At 39.3% G+C, this 22,845-nt stretch overlaps 1 protein-coding gene across 3 annotated transcripts in view; it reads left to right on the forward strand.

The window, feature by feature from the left end:
- Window positions 1–22,845, forward strand: part of LOC116040775 (plexin-A1-like) — a 300,695-nt gene that overhangs the window by 153,110 nt on the left and 124,740 nt on the right. For all 3 annotated transcript variants that reach the window (XM_031286410.2, XM_031286408.2, XM_031286409.2), the window contains exons 6-9: window positions 14,355–14,455; window positions 17,217–17,340; window positions 17,700–17,853; window positions 19,797–19,896. In XM_031286410.2, the coding sequence (XP_031142270.1) occupies window positions 14,355–14,455; window positions 17,217–17,340; window positions 17,700–17,853; window positions 19,797–19,896 (479 nt within the window). The remainder of the gene's footprint in view (window positions 1–14,354; window positions 14,456–17,216; window positions 17,341–17,699; window positions 17,854–19,796; window positions 19,897–22,845) is intronic.

Here is a 22,845-nt window from a genome sequence, read left to right on the forward strand (position 1 = left end):
GTTACATGTTCAAATTGTCCCGATCTAATAAAACAGCAGGGCAAGAGAGATTTTTCATCCTGTCATCACCCTCTGCTGTTGATGTCACTGAGACAGAGATATTTCTTGTATCCTGTACGTCCCTATGGATGACATCACCTTTATTGCTTTTAAGTAAATGACTGAGTGGATTACAGCTCACAATCTATTGATTTCTACTGTACCTTTGTACCAAATTATTTACTCATCATATGATTACCAGTCTTCCAGCTATGAGGCGTGGCTTTCTATTCACCTACTTCCCATTGTAATGGGTTATTCTGTTATTTCAATACAGACTGCCTGAGGCCTTGTATTTTACATTTTTCTTTTCTTTTATTTACTGTAGCATCACCACCACATTTCCACTACTGGACACACAGGGCAAGGTCAAGCCTCTCCGCTTGTAAAACAGCTCCGTAAGGTGACCCGTTGGCAGCAAATGCCTTTGCCCCTGCTTTGGTTGAGGCCGCTCAGACAGTAGCATAATGGTCTTATGATGTACCTCCGTGTATTGATTCAGCTACAGTACAGAAATGTACTTAGCCTTACTGAACTGCACAGTGGAGAAACCCTACCTCTGGCACCACATCAGAGAAGGTTCATATTCAATTCACTCAGCATTTAGTCGCACTTGGAGGTCAGGGAGAAAAGACTGCCGTGTGCTCCTTTTTAAGCAGTTTCTTTGGTGTTTGTCCAACTCTGAAGTTGCTAAAAAAAAAAATGTAAGCGCAGACAGAGACAGGCAGAATAATGAGGAGAGGGTACATAAATCTACTGGAAGTGTCCTTGGGCTCTGTCAGCTAATTGCATGGTGGGTTGAGTTTTGGAACGGCACGTCTCTGACGCAGTTATTTTGCGTGGGCAAGTTGAGATTAGTGACGGGGTGGTTAAGACTGTTGCTTAAAGACACTGTCATTTCAAGCAGGGGACAACTGTGAAGATCATTGCTGAAGTGTCTCTGAGCAAGACATTGAAGTCCTTCAGGGCTGTTGCTGTCTAAAGTTCAACCAAAGCATCAATAAACAGACTTTATTTAAACATGTTTTGCACAGTCTAAACAGAGTGGTGGCTCCAAGGCAGATGTTAACAGCCGCTCTGGGAAATAAAGCTCTGCCATGCTTTTTTCCATTTCTTTAAGTTGACAACAGTAGAGGAAGTGCTGCATGAAGTGTTGATAGCTTTTGCTCCTGTGCTCATTAAAAGTGTGTGTGTGGAGCCCATTGGATGTGTTTTGGGGTTTTTTTTGTGAGGGTTTGAGAGCTGGACATAAATCGTGTTTCCTCTGGGTGGTAATCAATTGAAAAACAGAAAATTCCCATCACAATGCATCTGCCTAAAGTGCTATTGAAGCAATTAGCATGGTCTTTCTAAACCATTTAATGTGTAAATATTATTGTTATTTCAAAGATATATAATGCATGTTATTACATACACTAGCATGGCAACAGTAAATATGGCTAATAACTTAGTGGCATATTTCATTGTGTTATTATTATATTAATCACATATTTGCAGTGTGCTGTCAAAAACTCAAAGAAAGGACTGGCGTGATCTACTGAAAACATTTTTTGCATTGCACTAGCATATTTTTAGATGGCACGATATCTGCTGAAGTGCTTGTCCTTTCCTTACTACCACACGCGCGCGCGCACACACACACACACACACACACACACACACACACACACACCAACTGTCTGTCAAGGCAGAGAGATGAGTGATCAGCTGATCAGAATATGATTTGTGAGATGGTCAAAGAGACAGACAGTGAGAGAAAGAGAGAGATGTCTTTCTGTGGTTAAGCGGAGCACCATGACTTGGGTTAGAACAAGGACATGGGCTATTGTTGATTTTTAAAAGAACTAAACTGAGTAACTGAGGGTGTGTCGCTTTCTTGGCAAGAGTTGGATGATAGTTAGCTCAATACCACCCTCATGTCTTTCCTTTGAATGTGTACCTACAGCTAGCAGACGATTAGCTTAGTTTAGCTTAGCTTAGCGTAAAGACTGGACAGAGGGAAACAGCTGGCCTGGCTCTGTCCAAAGTTAACACAATCCGACTACCAGCGCCTGTAAAACTCAATAATTAACACGTTATATCTCGTTTGTTTAATTAGGGTTATCACTGTGAGGTTGCCAGGCAACCAATGGAGACTCAAGGAAGGCCAGAAAACAGCCTGGCACATAATCCTGTGTAACATTAAGGGTGTATGTTTGGATCGAGTCCCAGTGAGGTTTTAATCTCTCTAGGATCACTGTACCGTGGACACTTTGTCGCTGTGGCGTCGCTGTAACGTCGCTGTAACCTCCACTCATAAACATTTTTGTAACTTTAAAGTTTGAAGATTTAATATCTTCAAAATATACAGCCATGCGACACAACAATTGAAAGCTTAGCCTCTCATGATTCAATTAAGCCCACACACAAAGCATAAGATGATTTATAGCAGTTATACAACTGTTATAAAGTTAAAGAAAATAAAGCAATAAAGACGTACACTGCGCAGCTGGTGTCTAGAGTCGAGAGTGCATCCATACCTTTTTCCTTGTCCCTTTAGCCACAGTGGTGATATTTTGCCCCCAGAGTCCAAGGAAATGTAATATCCAAGCCATCATATCAAAACGAGCTGTTCACCTCACAATCTTGAAGTTTCTGGCCGAATTTCAATGGAAAATTGCTAAACTGTTTTTCATTTCCGGACTTTGTACGCAAATCCCGTCTCATGTGAGACTCCTACACGTTCGATGTGGGTATCAGTGTGATCTCTGAGGCCTTAGGAATGCAAAGAGCCGTTGCTTCAGCCAATCCGTTCAGCCAAGCCTGGGACAGCCCTGGGGAAAGCCAATCATGTCTCTGACGCGATGACGAGCCCACGTGTACTCGATCGACATTTGCTCGGACCAGTTAGATTTAAATGTTACAAGACCCGCCTACCTTTTTAGCCAATAAGCAGACGATTCAATAGACACCAAACTTGACACTCAAATTTTAACCCTGTGATGGCTGTAGCTGTGTCAAAGCAAAAATAGAGCCTCATATAATGCATATCGGTCCGTGTACTTGGTGGCCAACGGATTTTCGTTTTGAAAGGAAAAAAACAAAAACGAAAAACGGCCAGTTTCCCAATTACCATTAGTAAATAGGAAAACAAAAAACGGAAAACAACCCATTATTCGTTTTTTGTTTTGATATTAAAAAACGGAAAATGAAAAACAATCTTGTTATCCGATTGTCTTTGATGTATTTGTAGATGGAACTCGGAAATTAAAATACGTGTGTATAAGTCGTATTCCTTAATTTTGCATTGGTATTTTTTCGTGACCCGGAAGTTACTCCCGCCACGCCAAGACCCGCCCTTCAATAGCATTTATTGGCCTGTAAGATCCGTTCTGTGCATGCGCATAATTACGTCGTAGAAAACTAACAATGTCCATGTGCGATTTACAGTCTATGTTTGTACCATGTGTCAACACTTTACGACCAAACATTACAACTTTTTTATTAAATCTTTTTTTATTAAATCTTTATTATACGATAGTCATAGCTACAAACATTCGAAAACTTGTCACTGATCCAAAACCGTGTAGCGACATCGTTGTTGTGTTGTTTACGTTCATGTTTTTACCTTTAATACTTCGTCTTGACTAATAACCATAGACTGTCTATTATTAATGCGATGAAGTGTAAACGTACATAAGTGTCCTTTTGAAGATGGGATGACAGCTCTCCCAGCCACCACTGCTGTATACCACTATAGTAGCTACATGCTAACGGCAGTAAACACTATAGTAGCTACATGCTAATGGTCATCTTAGCTGGCAATGTTGTTAAATTCTCCCCAATTCCGGGTCACATTCCTGCTGAAACATGTCCGATTGTGTAGTGTTTGGTTCAGAAGCCTTTATCTGTGATTTTTGACATTAGAAAGTGCTGCTTCGTTCCACTACAATCTAACATTAGCATACTCATAACTATTGTAGCTGCATGCTAACGCGACATAGCGGAGCATATAGCTAGCTATGTACGTATGTAGCAGGACTTTGTACCGTAAAAATCACCAATAAAGGCTTCTAAACCAAATACTAAACAAATACAAATACAGTAAAGTGACCGGAATTAGGGGTGAAATGTCCAGCATTGAGCTACATAATAGTTTGCTAGGAGTATGCTGGTCTCTCACAGAGATCTCATTTGTAGCCCTGTTTTACCCGATACTTTCATAAAAGTACAAACACATGAAGTGAGAGGTATACACATGCTTAAACTTTATTAAAAGCATGGTTAACCTGAAGCAGGACGGAGTCATGACTTAAAACACCAAAGCAAGGCTTTTAGCTCAGGCTAGCTAGCGTTAGCAAATTACCTTCAAAGTTGCAAAGAAATGATGAAACGTAAAATTTGAAGCCTTTATTCAATTTGCTACATGGTGTTGTACTGGATGGCCGGACGACCCTCCGTATATCATTAACAGATACTTTAGGCAACTCCAGCAAACACCTTGTAAACTTCATCTCTGCCATCATAACGGTCTACTGTCACTGTCTAATGTTTTCTTCCGGTAACCGGGAATGTCCAAACATCCTTACGCCAATGCGTGCATAGAGCTGTGAAGTTTGCCGGTGCTCGCGCAAGCGTAGAACTGATCAGGCAGTGCACAGAACGGATTTTACAGGCGGTACGGATCGGGTACTGACAAAGGAATAAGATTTATACACACATTTTAATTTCCAAGTTCCATCTACAAATACATCAAAGACAATCGGATAACGAGATTGTTTTTCGTTTTCCGTTTTTTAATATCAAAACAAAAAACGAATAATGGGTTGTTTTCCGTTTTTTGTTTTCCTATTTACTAATGGTAATTGGGAAACTGGCCGTTTTTCGTTTTTGTTTTTTTCCTTTCAAAACGAAAATCCGTTGGCCACCAAGTACACGGACCCATATCACATCCTGACCAATTTATAATTACTTATTTCTATATATTTATGTAAATAGTTATTACAAGTTTATGTGTGATTGATGTGGGTGTGTTTGTGTAGTTGAGAAGTGTTGTTTTTAGTACTTTTTTGGCATTTTTCTTTGCACTTTTCAAATGGAAATAAGAAAAACGCACAGACATATCTGTAGAAAAGAATTTGTATAAAATCCATTTTTGAGTATTTTGGCTTTCTGTAGTAAGCTGAGACATGTGGCTATGACCTTGTGTTGTCTGTGTCTCACCAGATGTGGTTACAGCAGTGCATTTTAATCATTTTACAGATGTATGACTTGGACGGAAATAAAAAACCTCCATTCTAGCCTCTGTAACTGTGTCAGTAAGGTCTAGAATCACCCTGACACTTGTAACAACAACTTGAGAGTGTTACCTTTCCAATGATATCAGGCTCACCCCAGAGTGTCAAAGTATATGGGAGCTGTACCACTTTTAATTTAAGTATGACGTTTAGACCAAAAAGCATGGAATTTCAAGCATTTCTGTAATCTTACCCTGTAAGTATATCCAGACAATACTATATAATATTTTGCAGGAGTCACACAAAAGGGAAAGATGACAACGACAAACAAGTTATAGGGGATAACTATTTCGGTTTTGCTGATCATATACACTGTCACAGCGTCTTGATATGAAACTGCTAAAGTTCCCCATTGTGCATTAATTGTTGGGATATGGCTAATGCCTGCTGGTGATTAGAGAGCTGATGTCATTTTTAGAGGATAATGATGGAGCTATTTTCTTTTGTATTTTTCTTCTTTCTTTCTTTCTCATCTCTCTGTCTCTTTCCTCCAAGGTTATGTCTATTGGTGTCTACATGTGATCTATGGCCTCATTTGCTGTGTTTTTCAGTGTGTCCAGCCACATTCATGACGGATGAGAGCATAACAGAAAGACAGGCAGAGGCAGAGAGAGCAGCAGAAAAGAAGGAAATTGGACGGAATAAAAGTTTTTTTTAAATAGCGGAAATGCCTCTAAAAGGAAAAAAAAATGTGTGCAGTCTTAGATCCTGCTAGTATTTGTTATACCGTCGCTGTGCAGAAACATCCTATCTGTATATTTCGTCGTTTACATTTTTTTTTTCATAAATCAATGCTATTGGTCACCCTTTCTGTCTGTCTGTGGGTTTTACAAGTATCTTAACAGTGACGAGGCGATTTCATCTGACTTTGTCGAAGGTAATTAGCTCAAAATATTGTTTTCAAATTAGCCTTGTTTCATTTCCTAAAAAAAGCAATGGTTTTGGACATACAAGGTGTTCACCCGACAGCGACCATACTTGTGCGTATGTATATTCACGCTGTAGCTCTTCTATCCAGAGTGTGTGTACCTGCATGTTGTGCACGTGATGAGCATTCTTGTTTTCACTGAATTGTAATTTATATTCAGTTCATATAGTTCATTAACTCCCATGTGCAGACCATCTTTATGTACTTAACGTCAGAATGTGCATACTGTACCACAAATTGCATATCTGCGTTTGCTGGTTACGTTTGTGTGTGTGTGTGTGTGTGTGTGTGTGTGTGTTTGTGTGTATGGTTTGTATGTCTAAAAATCCAGCTGGGTGACAGAATAAGCCATCCATCAGCCTATTGTGTAGTTATATCGCCTCATATTCTCCCCCATAGTATACAGAATGGACAATTACAGCCGGGGCCTATAGCTGCGACTAGATGGCACCACACGGGCCCCATATGCGGAATGAAACATCAGTCGCAATTACATTTGTGTGTGTTTCTCATCCATCCTTCCCTGCATCCCTCACCCCCCTCCTTCCACTCCCTAACCCCCCTCCTCTCATCTGCCACGAGGCAAATTAAGAGCCTCTCTATCATGACCCAAATGAGAGAGGCTCATTTGTAGCTGTTATTTATTTGTAATAAACTCTCCCCCATCATCTCCTGCTCTGCCTCTTTCCTCCACTCTGGAAACATGTGAATATAAACATTTTAGTTTGAAGACTAAAATGAATGGTTAAAATGGACATTTTACCACTGGGATCTCATTCTTTCTATCTTCCACCTCATCTCCTAATTCCCCTGCCCCTTTCCCCCCTGCCTCTCTCCACTGTCCACAGATGAATGTGTTTTCCTTAGCAGCAGCAAATAGGCCAGGAATGAAAATGCCATACTTAATATAAAAAGGTGGTTCTCTCTTACTTATTGTCACACATACATGCACATGCACACACTCTAGCAACCTCAGTAAGACAAAGAGTCTTTGGCTGAGCATCTCCCGTTTCCCGTCCCATTATCTGTTTTCTCAAACTCAATAATTGAACTGTTCCATCGGAATACATTATCCGCCCCACTACCACAAAGCCCCATTGAATCAACTTCTCTCCCTGGCTATTGTGCTTGAGGGTGACATGTTGTTTTTTTCCTCCTCCCTCTATCAGGTAGGCTGTACTACTAGCGTGGTATTTGTCCAAACGCAAGTAATGACTGCAATTTGCTGCTATTTGGTGTCCTGTAAAGAGGCCTGTGCCTGGTAATGGTAGCATTATAATAGTTATCAGACACAGGTTACTATTATCATGCTATGAATCTGCCATAAGCTATTGTATCCAACTGTACATCAGGGTGACACAGAAGGAGGAGATGTACAATTTGAGAATAAACTGTAGGGATTGCTACAGAGATGTGCTGTCATGAAAGCTGTCTAGGGATGCAACTTTATAAATTATATCACATAAGGAACATATACATCCCTACCACAAAAGGCAAAATAAATAAAGGAATTTCACAATTTACAGAATTGACAGAAGATCCTCCAGAAAGTCTTTAACCAGTGTCAATTTCCTTTAGTACACGTCCATTCTGATACATCATCTGGGAACATATATATATATATATATACACGTAGATATCGCATTGGCTGCTACTAGTCATTCGAGCGATACGTCGACGAGGCCGCCATATTGGGACAGACATGCCACTCTTCCTAATGCATGTATGTCCATCGAGGTCTATCCACTATTAAAATCATAAATTCTCTCTTTAGTTCCAAACGATTGTCAAGCGGTTTGCTTGGCTACAAACACCAGACATGTATTTATGATACAGGATACTTCTTTAAATGAAATGCGTGTTTTCGAACCAAAATATCTTATCTTGCGTAGATAGTAACAGTAAGTGGCTTTAAGCCTTAATATATTTTAAATGGGTAAGTTCCCCCCGTACACTTGTCATGAAGGGGGAAATAAGCTATAGATACCAAAACCATTTTTTTGTACCAGGCTGTAAGCATATTTATTATTCCGTGAAATGAACACGGCCCCTTAACTCAAAATATGTGTCAGTTTCACGGAATTGCAAAAAATTCCGTGATGGGCCAACGCAAGAATTCCGTGAAATGAACACGGATCGCCGAAAATTCCGTGATTGGCCTACGGAAGAATTCCGTGAAATGAACATGGCACCTTAAGTTAAGGAAAAGGTAGTGAGTGGGCTTACGTTTCCATGACACGCGGGACAACAACGGGACAGTTGGGTTTTGGAAAAGAAGAACGGGACGGTTGGGTTTAGGAAAACAATAAACGGTTGGGTTTAGAAAAACAATAACGGGACGCGGGACAACAACGGGACGGTTGGGTTTAGTAAAAGAAGAACGGGACGGTTAAGTTTAGGAAACGTGACACGCGGGACACGATCCCCAGTCTCCTGGGTGAAAGTCCTGTGTTTGACCCATCCACCACCCCAACCAACCTCCCTACGCGGATCTTCGGGCTTTCATACTACTCTCTACTGTAGTCGCTCCTAATGCTACGTCATCTTCTAATTGACTTTACATTGGCATTGTTTTCCGTGGTGGCCACATGGAATTTTCACACATTCCGTGCCACCACCACGTAATGCGGTGTTAACAGTTCGTGATCATTTCACGGAATTCTGTGAGACGAGGCTGGTCCAACACCCCTCGCTGTGTGGAAATCATTTTTTTTTTTGTCTGTGTTCACACAGAACATTTTCTTGCATCGTCTGCTCCAACAATCAACAGATAACACTAAAAAACACAAACATAAAAAAAACATCTGTATGGTCACCCAAAAAACATCTGACACACCCACCCGTCTGTTTGTTACAAACATGTAATATTTATTATTGTCATGATTGCAGTCCCACAATGATACACAGATCACATGGAGCTGCCCCAGTGCTGCTGCTTGAATAACACACATGACAAACATAATCTTCAGCATCTTTCTGATACATTACTAACTACTGTAATAAATTAACTTTATGTTAGCTTAAAAGAAGGATTAAAGTTACCGCTTAGTAAAATATTGTAAAACACCTTTTTTCATCCATGAAATTTTTTTTCAATCTTGCTTAGTTTGCCATTTCTTTCACATTAACACCCAAAAGCAGCACAGAAGTCGCACAAAATTCTGTTAGATAGGCAGAGAAACATCCCAAAAGCCAGAGGCGGTATCTGTGTATATACTATATATATATATATATATATATGATCTGGGAACCATGAATGTGTGAAGGTTTTGTAGCAATATATCATGCAGATGTGGAGACATTTCACTGGATATGTGAAAACTTTGACCTGCTGGCGCATCATGAGAACATGGGGACAATGAATGTTTGTACCAAATGTCATTTGTATCTGAGTAATAGTTTTTGACCTATTTCAGTCTTTGAAGACTTGAACTACAACACGTATACTGATACACTCACACACACCAATTAATGATATGTGGTTGCTATGTGTCGCTCTGCAGGGGGGGCAGCAGAAGCTGCTCGGTGCAGTAGGAGTCATCTGATGGAAGAGCATATTTGAAGCATACAGTGACATTAAAATCAACATATGCGTTTGTGTCTGATTAATCATGCAGCAGTTGTTTGGGCAAAGGTACGGTGGCCGACAGGGGCAGACGCCCTGCAACTTAAGAAAACACACGCAAATAGACAAAACACAAGCAAATTAAGAAAACAACTTCATTAATTTGACAACACATGTGCAGCATTCAGCAAACGCACTGCAAATACACACAACACAACCAAATACATAAACACACTGCAAATAAAAAACGATGCAAAAAGAAAAACACGCAAACCCCGAAAAAAGAAGCGATGCAAAAAGAAAAACAACTTCATTAATTTGACAACACATGCGCGGCATTCAGCAAACGCACTGCAAATATCACAACACAACCAAATACATAAACGCACTGCAAATACACACAACACAACCAAATAGATAAACGTGCTGCAAATATGAAACGATGCAAAAAGAAAAGCACACAAACCCAGAAAACAAATGCAACAAAAAAAACTCAGCATCCAGATTACACAACGGAAGTTCTCCAGGCCTCTAGAGGGAGCAGATAGTGGAACAGCTGGATTTTCGACTGTTATTAACCCATATTAAATTCATATTATTATTATTATTATTAATAACATAATATATTATTAATATACAGTCTATGCTCCCGTCTCATGCCCTCCCGGCTGGTGTTGTCCCCGAGCTTCGGCTTTTCAAAATAAAAGCTTGCGTCTGGTCCCTATGTCTTCGTACTTTGGTGTGGTGGATGTTTGTGAACTAAACAGTACGGCACTCATGCTAATGAATACAATAACTTTTTCAGCAGATGTCTTACTTACAACACGTTGGAGTTAGCAAAGCAGTTTTGTGTTTATATGTGCAGGCGAGATTTATTCAGATTGATAAATCCCACGGTAAATTGGCTGGTTTACTAACAGGGAGGGACTAGAAATCCTGTCTGTTTTTTGTATTTCAAGAGCGAATAGCTCCACAATATGAATACAGATTGATCACTTATTTTGTTGGTAACCGTTGTTGTATAATCACAATATTACACTTGAGGAGGCCTACACTTCAGTAATTTCGGACCTCGAAATTAAACCCTCTCATGTGGCTTAAACAAACGTCAACGTTAAATGCTGATGCAGTTTTAAATGTTTTATCACCACGAGTTTACAGACGTCTCTGCTGATTGAGTATCACCTGTGACCTGAGCCGAGACACACCCACCAAACGAGAGAAAACAGATCTCAAACATAGATTTAATATTTACAGTCTATGCAGTCTCTCTCTCTCTCTCTCTCTCTCCCTCCCTCCCTCTCTCCCCATGAGGTCGAAAATCCAGCTGTTCCACTATCTGCTCCCTCTAGAGGCCTGGAGAACTTCCGTTGTGTAATCTGGATGCAGCGTTTTTTTGTTGCATTTGTTTTCTGGGTTTGTGTGCTTTTCTTTTTGCATCGTTTCATATTTGCAGCGCGTTTATCTATTTGGTTGTGTTGTGTGTATTTGCAGTGCGTTTATGTATTTGGTTGTGTTGTGATATTTGCAGTGCGTTTGCTGAATGCTGAGCATGTGTTGTCAAATTAATGAAGTTGTTTTTCTTTTTGCATCGCTTCTTTTTTCGGGGTTTGCGTGCTTTTCTTTTTGCATCGTTTTTTTAGTTGCAGTGCGTTTATGTATTTGGTTGTGTTGTGGTATTTGCAGTGCGTTTGCTGAATGCTGCACATGTGTTGTCAAATTAATGAAGTTGTTTTCTTAATTTGCTTGTGTTTTGTCTATTTGCGTGTGTTTTCTTAAGTTGCAGGGCGTCTGCCCCTGTCGGCCACCGTACAAAGGACATGAAAAGAGCGTGATTTACTGTTTGAAGGTTGAGAAGTTTTAGAAAAAGAAAACGGTGCATGAAGAAAGAGTTTCCTCTTTGAAGGCTTCTACACTGCTGCGCCTGCAGCTGCCATTAGAATTCACCCTCTTACCTGGTGTGCCTCCTGCCTCTGCAGTGTTATTGATGTCCTACTTCACCTGACTGAGGTAGCTGGAGGTGTGTGTGCATGCATGTGCTCATGCCTGTGAATCTGTGAATGTGTCATGGGTGGTCAGTGATGTATTTAAGTATTTAACAACTTCTCCAAAAACCTTGTCTCAAACTCTAAATTTGGTCCAAATTGTAACGTTCCCCCCTAGGTTTGTGTGTGTGTACTGTAGGTGTGTGTGTGTGTGTGTGTGTGTGTGTGTGTGTGTGTGCGTGCGTGCATGCGTGCGCATTTGTGGTTGCCTGAGGCGGTTTCCTGTCTGCCAATCCGTCTGCCATCGGCAAACTGCTTCCAGCAGGTTGAGATAAAGCACATGGATGCTGATACACTGATGATTTTTTTTTTAGATTTAAGAGAGAGCAGAGTAGTCCTGAGTGTGTATTTCTATAATGCCTTCTTAAAAGATAATTCCCCGACTTGAGAGTATTCTACAACCTGGGTGAGATTAAGGGTAACTCTTCCTGATAATGGTGTGGACAGATGGTGGATGGTGAAAATGCAGGCAGCAGCAGAAAACATGTCTTTTTAATGACGAGTGCAAAGACAACTATCTGAGGGAATGGATTTCTTAAATAGTAATTCCTTTTCACTCCGTACTCTGATATTCGTGTACTTATTTGGTTGCAGTTTAAGAGGCAGGTAAATTTGGACAACGTTGTTTGATGTCCCTGTTAATTCCCAAGTTCTCCGATTTCCCCAAAGAGATCATTAACGTTTCATCTTATCTTTGTCATGCAGACACACAGATGGCAGCCGGTAGAGATTTAGTGAACAAAAGGAGTAATCCCTGATGCTTATCTCAATAGTGTTATGTACAATAGCATATTCTAAGGAATATGTTCTAATGAGTAGGTTTCAGTGTAAAAAAAAAAGAAGTATTTCCTTACTGCTTTTGTAAGGGAACATACGTGTATGTGTTTTCAATGAAAGATGTTAACGTGATATCATGCTTTGGAATATGTGGCAGTGAAGTTGAGGCAAAATAGCGTGGCAAAATGGGTTAATTGAAGAGCCTTAAAGGGGTACTTTGGCATTTTTTAATTGCACATCCATACATTTGGGGCACTTGCAAAAGACAGGTTAGGGAAATAATGGTCAAAATTGATGCAGCAGAGGCCTAGATATCCAAACTTAGTCCTGGAGTTAAGGTCCAAAAATGCTGGATCCTATACTTTATGTTATACCCTACCTGCTTGGTAAATGGTTTCAAACTGTGCGCCAATTTATAACACAGGCTTAAGAAGCCATGCTAGCAGCTCTGTGAGGCTGTACTTCGGCTTTGAGCTAAATGCTAACATCTGCATATACGCTTACAATGTGCTAGCGCTAACATGCTAATATTGAGGTTCAGCTGATATGTTTACCATGTTCATCCTTTTTTTAGCGTGTTAGCATGCTAACATTAGCACTAAACACAAAGTACAGCTGAGGCTGAAGGGAATTTAGGCAGTGGCTTTCGGACCAGTTTTCTTTCACTTTTATAAAATTCAGTTCAACTCGTTTGTATTCCAGTTTTCATTTTGCCAGTTAAAAGAGGTCATTAAAACTTCTTCAACATGCAACAATGGGAAATGATCAATACATATCCAAGGAAAACAAGAAATAATATAAGGGGAAAATGCACAGTTGTTAGTCTGTCCCATATGAATGTATACATGATGGGAAGTAAATAAATGACCAGAAGGCTGAATTTGAAAGGGTGTTGTCCAGACATTTAAGATTTTTGCTTGCGTGCATCAGTGTTTCTGATCCAGTGGAGAGCTGTGGGCAGCACACAGTATATCACAAAGAGATGTTTGTCAGAGGGTGTAATCTTAACCCATGTGTGTTTACATCTGTTTAAACCTCTACTTCTCTCCCTCTAGCTAGACTTGTATGCAGCAGTGTGGAGTTGTTAGCAGCACCTCCAGAGCTGTTTATCTCTGATAGTCACAGTGGGCTTGTTCCTTTAATCTCATGTTCCAGGCTCAGGACACCTCTGGTAGATCCAGTGTACACCAGGCCTATATGGTATAAACTGTTTGAAGGTGGGGTGTGCACAAGGTTTGCATAGGGCTGAGCAGTATATCAATATTATATCTACACTGATATATGGGGCTGGATAGTCTTACATTTTGGATATCGTATTATCGTGATATGACACAAGTGTTGTCTTTCCCTGGTTTTAAAGGCTGCATTATAGTAAAGTGATGCCATTTTCTGAGCTAACCAGACTTGTTCTATTATTTGCCTTTACCCACTTAGTCATTGTATCCGCATTGTTGGTGATTATTTATTAAAACTGTCATTGTGTTAATATTTTGTGAAGGCACCAATAGTCAATCCTACAATATTGCTGCAATATCGACATTGATGTATTTGGTCAAAAATATTGTGATATGTGGCCGGGTTGGATATATATATATATATATATATATATATATATATATAAATATATATATCTATTGTGATATTTGTGTCTTCTCCATATCGCCCAGCTCTAGGTTTGCGTGCAATATTAACCAGGTCTTCCTGTGTGTGTTTTTTATTTTAAGGTCACCCGTGTACCAGTGGAGAGCTGTGAGCAGTACAGCTCCTGTGGAGCCTGCCTGGGATCAGCGGACCCTCACTGTGGCTGGTGTGTGCTACATGATGTGTAAGTGCATATACTGTTCCCTATGTTGTGATCTGCAGTTAATTATAAGCTGTTACTTCGATGGACAGACTTGTGGAAATTCTATCAATTCAATTTGTATTAGTCATATTTATGTTCATGGTAACCAGTATTATGTAGACCTGCTTGAAGTTACATTGTTATGTTTAACACAGCAAATACCACAATTTGCAGCCTTATCGGGGTCACGTTCAACAACAACAAAAATCCCCCAAAATCACAGAAAGATGAAAATGCATATTTATTAATGTTGCCAACAAATAGATTGTCTGTAAGAAATTAGATTTTTGAATGACAAATTAAAAACTGTCTACCTCAGAAGCTCCTCCATGATCATTGCATGTACATTGTACAAATATGGTGATAAATACATGGTTTATCATAAATTTATGGGAGATGACGTTTCTCCGGTCTGTGACCTGTTGCTTAAACTCAAGTCTGTGTATGCTCAAAATCAACTTGACAAAATTGACGGTTTGTACACCATGTCGTTCGACCACATCGGTAAAAGTACTTCGCTGTTCAGGATGCCCACATTTAGAGGGTCGACCAGTCAGAGAGAGGGCCTTCACGCAATAATAATCGCTCTAATGGGGGTAACACTGCACACTTTTAAGCAGTTTGTTGACAGTCAACAAAACAACAGTGCCTGTTGGGTTATCAGTTTCGTAAAGTTACAAAAAGTTGCTGGACACAGCCGCACCTATTCTGACAATGGAAAGTTGTGGGGCGAGGGTGGTTTGGATATTGTTCGATAATCAGCATCAAGTTGGCCAATTCAAAATTCATAAGCATATAATTGGTGGTCAGGGGAAAACAATTCTGGTCAGTATTACTCTATCACTAGTCATAAACCTTCCATAAACCTTCTTATTTAATCGGAGACACTTTGTTTCAATACACACACTTCACTTATATGTACTTATTCTATACTTATTCTTACTACTCTTATAATGTTACTGTTTCTGCACTACAATGGTACTGTTACCACACTGCACATAGCTGTACATACTGTACATATCTGTCTATATGGTTCATACTGAATATCCATATTTATTCAGTTTTTCTTATAATAATACACTGCATATATCTATATTATTGTTATTACTATTATAATGCTACTGCTACTACATTGCACTTATCTGTACATGTTGTCCATACATTGTTCATATTACATAGCCATATTTATTCTGCTCTTATATATATATATATATATATATATATATATATATATATATATATATGCTAATACACTGCACATATTTATATTTAATTTATATTAGTCCAAACCACCTTCTGTAAACCAGCTGTACACTACTGTCTACACTGCACTATATTTCTTGTCCTGTCTATACTTGTATATCACATTGCACTTTTCTGCTCTTTTTGCACTTCTGGTTGGACACAAACTGCATTTCGTTGTCTTTGTACTTGTACTCTGCACAATGACAATAAAGTTGAATCTAGTCTAATCTAATATACACTGAATCCTGATGAAGTGAATCCTGATGAAGTCAACAATACCATAGGCAGTCCTTCCAGAAAAATGCAGAGTTTTTTTGTGATTGTTGCGGGCAAAAATCCTTGATTATGTGGCACGTTTTCTTAAAAAATGCAATGGAATATGCGGGATATTTATGCAATTTTATGCGATGAAATTGCGGGAAAGTGCAAAAATTGCGGGAACTTGCAAAAACTGCGGTTTCATCATGGCTTCATCGCGGGGTTTGCAGCTTTTCGATGATGTTCACGTCGCATAATTACGTCACTTTATAACGTTCCCATGGCAACAGGGGAAAATGGCTGCTCTTGTGTGAAGTAAACGCAACATTTTTCAACTTTCTGCTAAGATATATGTGATTCTTTTTTGCAACGAAAATGCGGGGATTATGAAATCATGCAAGCCCTGCATATTTTGCGTGGATTATGCATTGAATTATGCAATTGCATAATCACGTTTTTTCTGGAGGGACTGCATAGGGTTGGCATGAACGTATCATCAGAGTAATAGTGAGTTGTCAGGTTTTAAAGGCCACCATGTACACTTTTGTTAAAATGATTGGAAGGTACTCGTCAGCTGATCGCCAAGCAGCTGATGAATGAGCCACTGATGGTGAAGCATGAATGAGCAGCTGGAGCCAATCAGCTAATGCAAGTGTGATTTCAGTGCTCTGCCTGAACTAACGCTGTGCCCCATTTTCACTCTGCTTGTGTGCTGGGCTCTATGTTTGACTATATTGTTGTTTTTTTAAAGTGCTTTTAAACCTCTGTAACCCATAGATACATTTTGAGTATTGCCACCCTTGGTTATATACTATATAAGTGCAGATACATATTGTTGTCAGGATACCAAATGCTACGATCCTAGTTTTTATACATCGCCGTTATTTATACATTTCCATGCATCCATATACCCACTAATAAACAGAAACTCTGCCTGAAACCCAGCATTCTATAGTTGTTTAATGAATATTATATAGCTGTACTGTAATTCTGTGCACTTCAAACAACCTTGAATTTAAACAACTTTGTGAGTGAGGAGAGTTTTTTCTTTCCCAAGTGAGATGCAGCTGATGGCACCAATGCCACATTTTTTTCCAAATACCTTTATCCATGATACTAAAAAAAATTACCTAAACAATCAGTATTAGTGTGGATTTAATATAGTAAACAATTCTGAATTAAATATTATTTAAGGGTTTTTTGAATGGAGATGTGACTGTAGTATATTGTCCTGCTCTAGATGTTCGAGGAAGGATCACTGTGAGCGAGCCGAGGAGCCTCAGCGTTTCACCACCAGAGTGGAGCAGTGTGTCCGACTCTCCGTCCAACCCGACACTGTCTCTGTCACAATGTCAGAAGTGCAGGTACAGTGTGTTGGTGTATGTGTGTTTACATGTGTCAGTGTGTGTGTGTGTGTGTGTGTGTGTGTGTGTGTGTGTGTGTGTGTGTGTGTGTGTATTGTTTGTGTGACGGGAAGAAGTGGGGGATAAGAAAGATGGACAGCACAAGTGAGCAAGATAAATGTGAAATGAAAATAAAGCTTGTTCTTGAGTCATCGCTGGCAATCTGCCCATCATTTTGAGTTTGAGCTATAAAGCCACAAACCAGACCAGCAATTTCTGCTGTGGGGCAATAGGAATCTGGCTTATTACATCACTCATAAAGTTTATCGATTTTAGATTTATGTTGTCCCTCACCTTTCGGCTTTCCTTCCTTCTCCTAGTTGTCTCTTCAGGCGCAGAATGTGCCCAGTCTGTCTGCTGGAGTGAACTGCTCCTTCGAGGACTATGTAGAGACAGAAGGACGCATCTACGGTGGACGGATCTTCTGCCTGTCCCCCTCTACGAAAGAGGTGTCCCCCATCACACGAGACCAAGGTAAAAAAAGAAACGTATCCGAACATAACCAACATACAGGGTGTGTGAAAGATGTGGAATCATAGAATTATGGAGTGAAGTTACCAGATCTCTGACTTGAACTCTGAACAATTTTGCTCTCTGGGGGCTACCTGAAGGAAAATTATTTAAAGATTTTGGACTTTGGAACCTCAACGTGTATTATAATAAAATACATGTTATTCCATCATTTATTTTCAGAATAAGAGAATTGTACCGAATAGCCTATATATTTTTGTCATGTTATTATAGATTTCAAAATGCCCTTTTTCAAAGTTTTTTTTTGTTTTTTTTTATCTGTATTGGCATTTTTACCGATGACACTTTTATTTCCTGTCAAGTTTAATTTCTTTATTGACCCGACTTTGTGGTATATACATCTATATATACATATAGATGTATATACATATAGACGAGTACAAAACATCAAACAAAACAATACATCAGTACAAAGGTAAATAGCCAGAATGGATCTTTAACACAAACTAAATAATTAAAAAAAGGGCAGAACATTGCTCAAAAAGGCACTTAATTTTGGCGCCTGGGTAGCTCACCTGGTAGAGTGCGTGCCCATATACATAGTCCTCAATGCAGTGGCCGCGGGTTCGGTTCCGATAAGCGGCCCTTTGCTGCATGTCATTTCTCCGCTCTCTATCTCTCTCACCCCTTTCATGTCTAAGCTCTCCTATCCAATAAAGGCCTAAAATGCCAAATAATAATAACAAAAAAGGCACTTGATTCAAGTATTATCCTTGATGGATCTGTCTGTAACAACAAAACAAGTTTACACATGGACCGGTGGCTTACAAAGTATCATAATGACACTTTTCATAATGTTACAGTGACATTGTCAGCAGTCATCGACCCTCACCTTTAAGTCCTTCAATCACGTACCCCGTCTCTCTTAGGCTAGCACACTTAACAGCTGCGTCTGTAAATTTAGCCAGTTAGCTTCTGTTAGCTAAACCAGCAACTTTGCTAAATGTATTCTTCTGTAACCAAATCTCTTTCACTTTTAAGCCAAACATAGCCAATTAGCCGGCTAGGTAGGTAGAATATGCTGCCTTGTTAAACTAGATAAAGAAAAATGACAGCGATGATATCTTATTCTATCTCTGTGTTAATTTAAGTAGCAGCTAGACAGTGGATTCAGAGTGACTTTGATGTAGTTGTTGTTGCTAACAGGTGCTAACTGGCTAAATCCAGTAGCATTTAAAATTCTGTACATATTTATTTATTTAAAATTTAACATATTGGGGCTTTATATATCTGCCGCAGTAAATTAGTCCCGCTAACACAGTTGTCAACTTGAACATGCTTTGTTAGATTCACCTGGTGTCAGGAAGTTGCACTTTCTGAAAAGATGAATAGTTTAAAACTTATGTTTTGGTGGGAAGATTACTTCACTTTATTGAAGATTTATTATTAGATTTTTGAGTTTTTTTTAATGCTGCACAAATATAAAGTGTTTGCCTCATTCAGCCGCCTGTTCATTCAACTGTGTGAAACACGAATCATTCTGCTCTTTAACTGCACCCATTTCTTTGCGATTATCAAAATAAGAAACTGCTGATTCACAAACTCAATGCACAAAGCCCATAAATGTATATGGACAGATGAACCATTTCCCCCACCAAGTAACTTCTCTATGACATTCTATTGATTCAGCTCCAGGCTCTGCTTTCTTTCCAGCAGAAACATTGTGGATCCAAAATGTCAGCTACGTATACAGGAATTGACAAGTAACACCTAAAATGAGGCTGTTAACATTTCAGAATACTTTACCTAGTCTTGGGCATGATCCTGGGTTCATGAAACCTTTGCCTTTCACTTACTGTATATCAGTTGTATGCTATACATATACTGAAGACTGAAAGAAAAAAAACAACAGCACTGGTAATATGGTGTTTTGTGACTCCTTATAGGTGACCGGCGTGTTATAAAGTTGTATCTGAAATCAAAGGAGACGGGGAAGAAGTTTGCCAGCGTGGACTTTGTCTTCTACAACTGCAGCGTCCACCAATCGTAAGTTTTCCCTTATATTTCAAAATAAAGAGTTTGTTGCTAAGTGTGAATGGAGTTAGAAGCAGAAGAAAGGAGTGAGAAAACATCTTTGTATATGCCCTACACCCAGCAAGATGCAGACTGTTGGAAAGCATTGATCAATAGAAGAGTGACTGTGGTTCTTTCCCAAAAGCAATAGTGCTAAAATATTGGCCTGCAAATAACTCCTATAATGGAGAAGGGAGAAGACAGCATGCAACCTTTGCCAATTCATTATTCAATGTATTCAAGCTTTTTACAAATCAATTAGTTAATTAAATCTCAAGCAATAAAGGGACTACTGGTGAGTGAAATAATAAATCGATTCCTAACCATGCAAGACTTAGAAGGGCAGCCAAGCTCGGGAGGCTAAAACACGTCAGTCGTGTTTCTTGGAAATGTATTATCCCTAATTTAAGTATAGGACTACTGATAAGCTTTGCAGCACTGTTTTTACATGTTTTTGTGTTTATATGCGTGGCAGATTTTTTAATTTAAGTAAGAAAAGCACGGAAAGAGAGAGCGACTGGAGAGACTACACCTTCTCTATATACTCGATTTGAATTTGGTGAAGAAATTCATTTTTAATCATAATGGTCTTTTTTTAAAATCTACAATGTTATTTCTGTTGATGGCATATTATTGGTAGTTGACAGAGCTGAGCAATTCATCATTTTGTCAATTTGTAAGAAGAGCCAAGATTAGAATCGTAAGTAACAGTATGATATCTTAAAGAGCTGTAGAGGTGAACATTGTTTTTCTTGTTGATTGTTGTCAGTTGTAGCTAATGAACGTTATTTAGGTAATGCGGCCAAACTATAAAGTGAAACTGCTGCTGTCAGTATAATGTTATGTGCTCTCTGCATGCTGGTACTGTACAACTAATACTGTTGCAAAGATCTTTTTTTTTTTTTTTTTTTCAAAAGAAACGTTCCTCTGTTAGTTTGATGTATGAAGAGTTGGAGAGTGAACTGTTGTGAGTCTAGGCTGGCAGGTAGACAGTGGTCAGAATCTTATCATTGTTTTAGCTTTACCTTAAAACTTGATTCAGGGCAGCAGCAGTCTTTCCTTGGAAGCATTTTTTTGCTTTTTGACACTATAATAAGCTTTAGCTCAGCCAGAAGTTGCTAAATGCTTTCTTTTGCTAATTTTAATATATATGAAAATGTCATTAAGCAATAAATTGCATACTCAACATTTACATTGAAAACATTTTTTTTCGAAATTAAGTTAAATATGTAATTCAGTATTGCTGAACAGCTTTATCAGTATCTATAATTACTCTTTAAGTTCCTTTTATGTCAATAGGCAACTACATCTGCCTATAATGAAACAAACATTTTCTGGACATAAACTAACTCTTGTAAACCCTTGTAAATACAAAAGTAAATCAAGTGAAAATATAAAAACAAGTTAAATGGTCAAGTCATTCATTGTGACATATTGGCGGCTCTTTTTTAAGAGAGAGGAGCTAATGCCTGCCCCAAAAAATTGCTAGGCCCTTTCAAAGGGAAATAAGTTATTAAAAACATATATTGTTCAATGCTATGTAGACCACGAACTACAGACCTAGAGTTTAAATTACAATATAAGTCAGGGAAAAATGAATTGTTCACCCTTAACAGTGGTTTTGTCTTTAAATGTCAGTGAAGATTTTCAGTTGAACTTGCACAAAGAGAGGGAAGCAGAGCGTCAGTGAGATGGGCCTGATAATGAATGAAGAATGGGTTCCTAATTGACCTGCCTTGTTAAAAAAAGGTTAAATGAAAATAAATAAAATGTCATTCCCTATAATGGCTCTTGGCTGCTGCTCTTAAGTCACTGAGTGGAATTCACTGTTCCACACACTCTCACTCTCTCTCTCTCTCTCTCTCTCTCTCTCTCTCTCTCTCTCTCTCTCTCTCTCTCTCTCTCTCTCTCTCTCTCTCGCTCCAGTGTCCCCCACCTGGCACAGAGTCACATCCTCTCATTTAGGTATCTGCACTTTGTGTCAATACACCTGAAATAAAAATGCATCTGTGGCATACTCAGAGTGGATTTCTCTTTTTCTTGCCAAGTGTAGAGTGATGGCAGCATTACTTCCTCCACTAATGTTTACATCATTCAAAATATCCTCAATTAAGAATAAAATCCATTTGAGGCTTTATCTTTTTTGATGAGTTGAACACCCCTCGTAAAAGAAAAGAATGGGGGGGGGGGGGAAAGAGAGTCAGAATATCAGGACATAAAAACCAGTACAGAAAAACAGCCAAATAGTATGCCATAAACTAAGGACTCAGAAACGTTGTCTCCAAAGTGTCTTTTGTGTGTTCGTAATTGGTGTTGTGTGTGCATTTTAATGCAACTGAGAAACCATGAAGTTAAAGACCAAAAATGCATTAAATAAGCTACACCCAAGGTGCTAAATTTAGCCTCTGGTTCCTCTGTTATAAAAAAGTTCCCATGCCAAACGCTGAAAAGAGTTAAAAACTACAAATTGTGACCATAATCTTTAATTCCTGAATCCCCAGCATTACAAGCACCTAGTAATAAGGAGTGTAAAGTGTCCTGCTTTCGTTCTCTTTCATGTCACCATCCTTCCCTCCTGGCCCTCTTTTCCTCTCTTGCCTTCCCACCTTCCTCTTGTCTGCCTATTACTCTCTTCTCCCATCCCTCTCTTTACCCCTCTCTCCCTCCCCCGGCCCTGACCCCTCTTAACCGTCTCTGTCTCCCCCCCCCACCTCCCTTTTCTTGCCCCTCTCTCGTTCATCAAGCCCATTTATTGCTTGCGCTCTGCTTTTGGACCTGAATATATCTGCATAGTAATAGGCCGTTAATTAGCTCTAGCCAGGGTTCCTGTGTGAAGATTGTCATAATGGAGTGGGCTTGGAGAGAGAGCTCACCTGGGCCACTTCTCAGGGCCTCCAGGCCTAGTTCAATGGCTTTGATTCA

Source organism: Sander lucioperca, chromosome 12, assembly GCF_008315115.2.
Source record: "Sander lucioperca isolate FBNREF2018 chromosome 12, SLUC_FBN_1.2, whole genome shotgun sequence".
NCBI lineage: Eukaryota > Metazoa > Chordata > Actinopteri > Perciformes > Percidae > Sander > Sander lucioperca.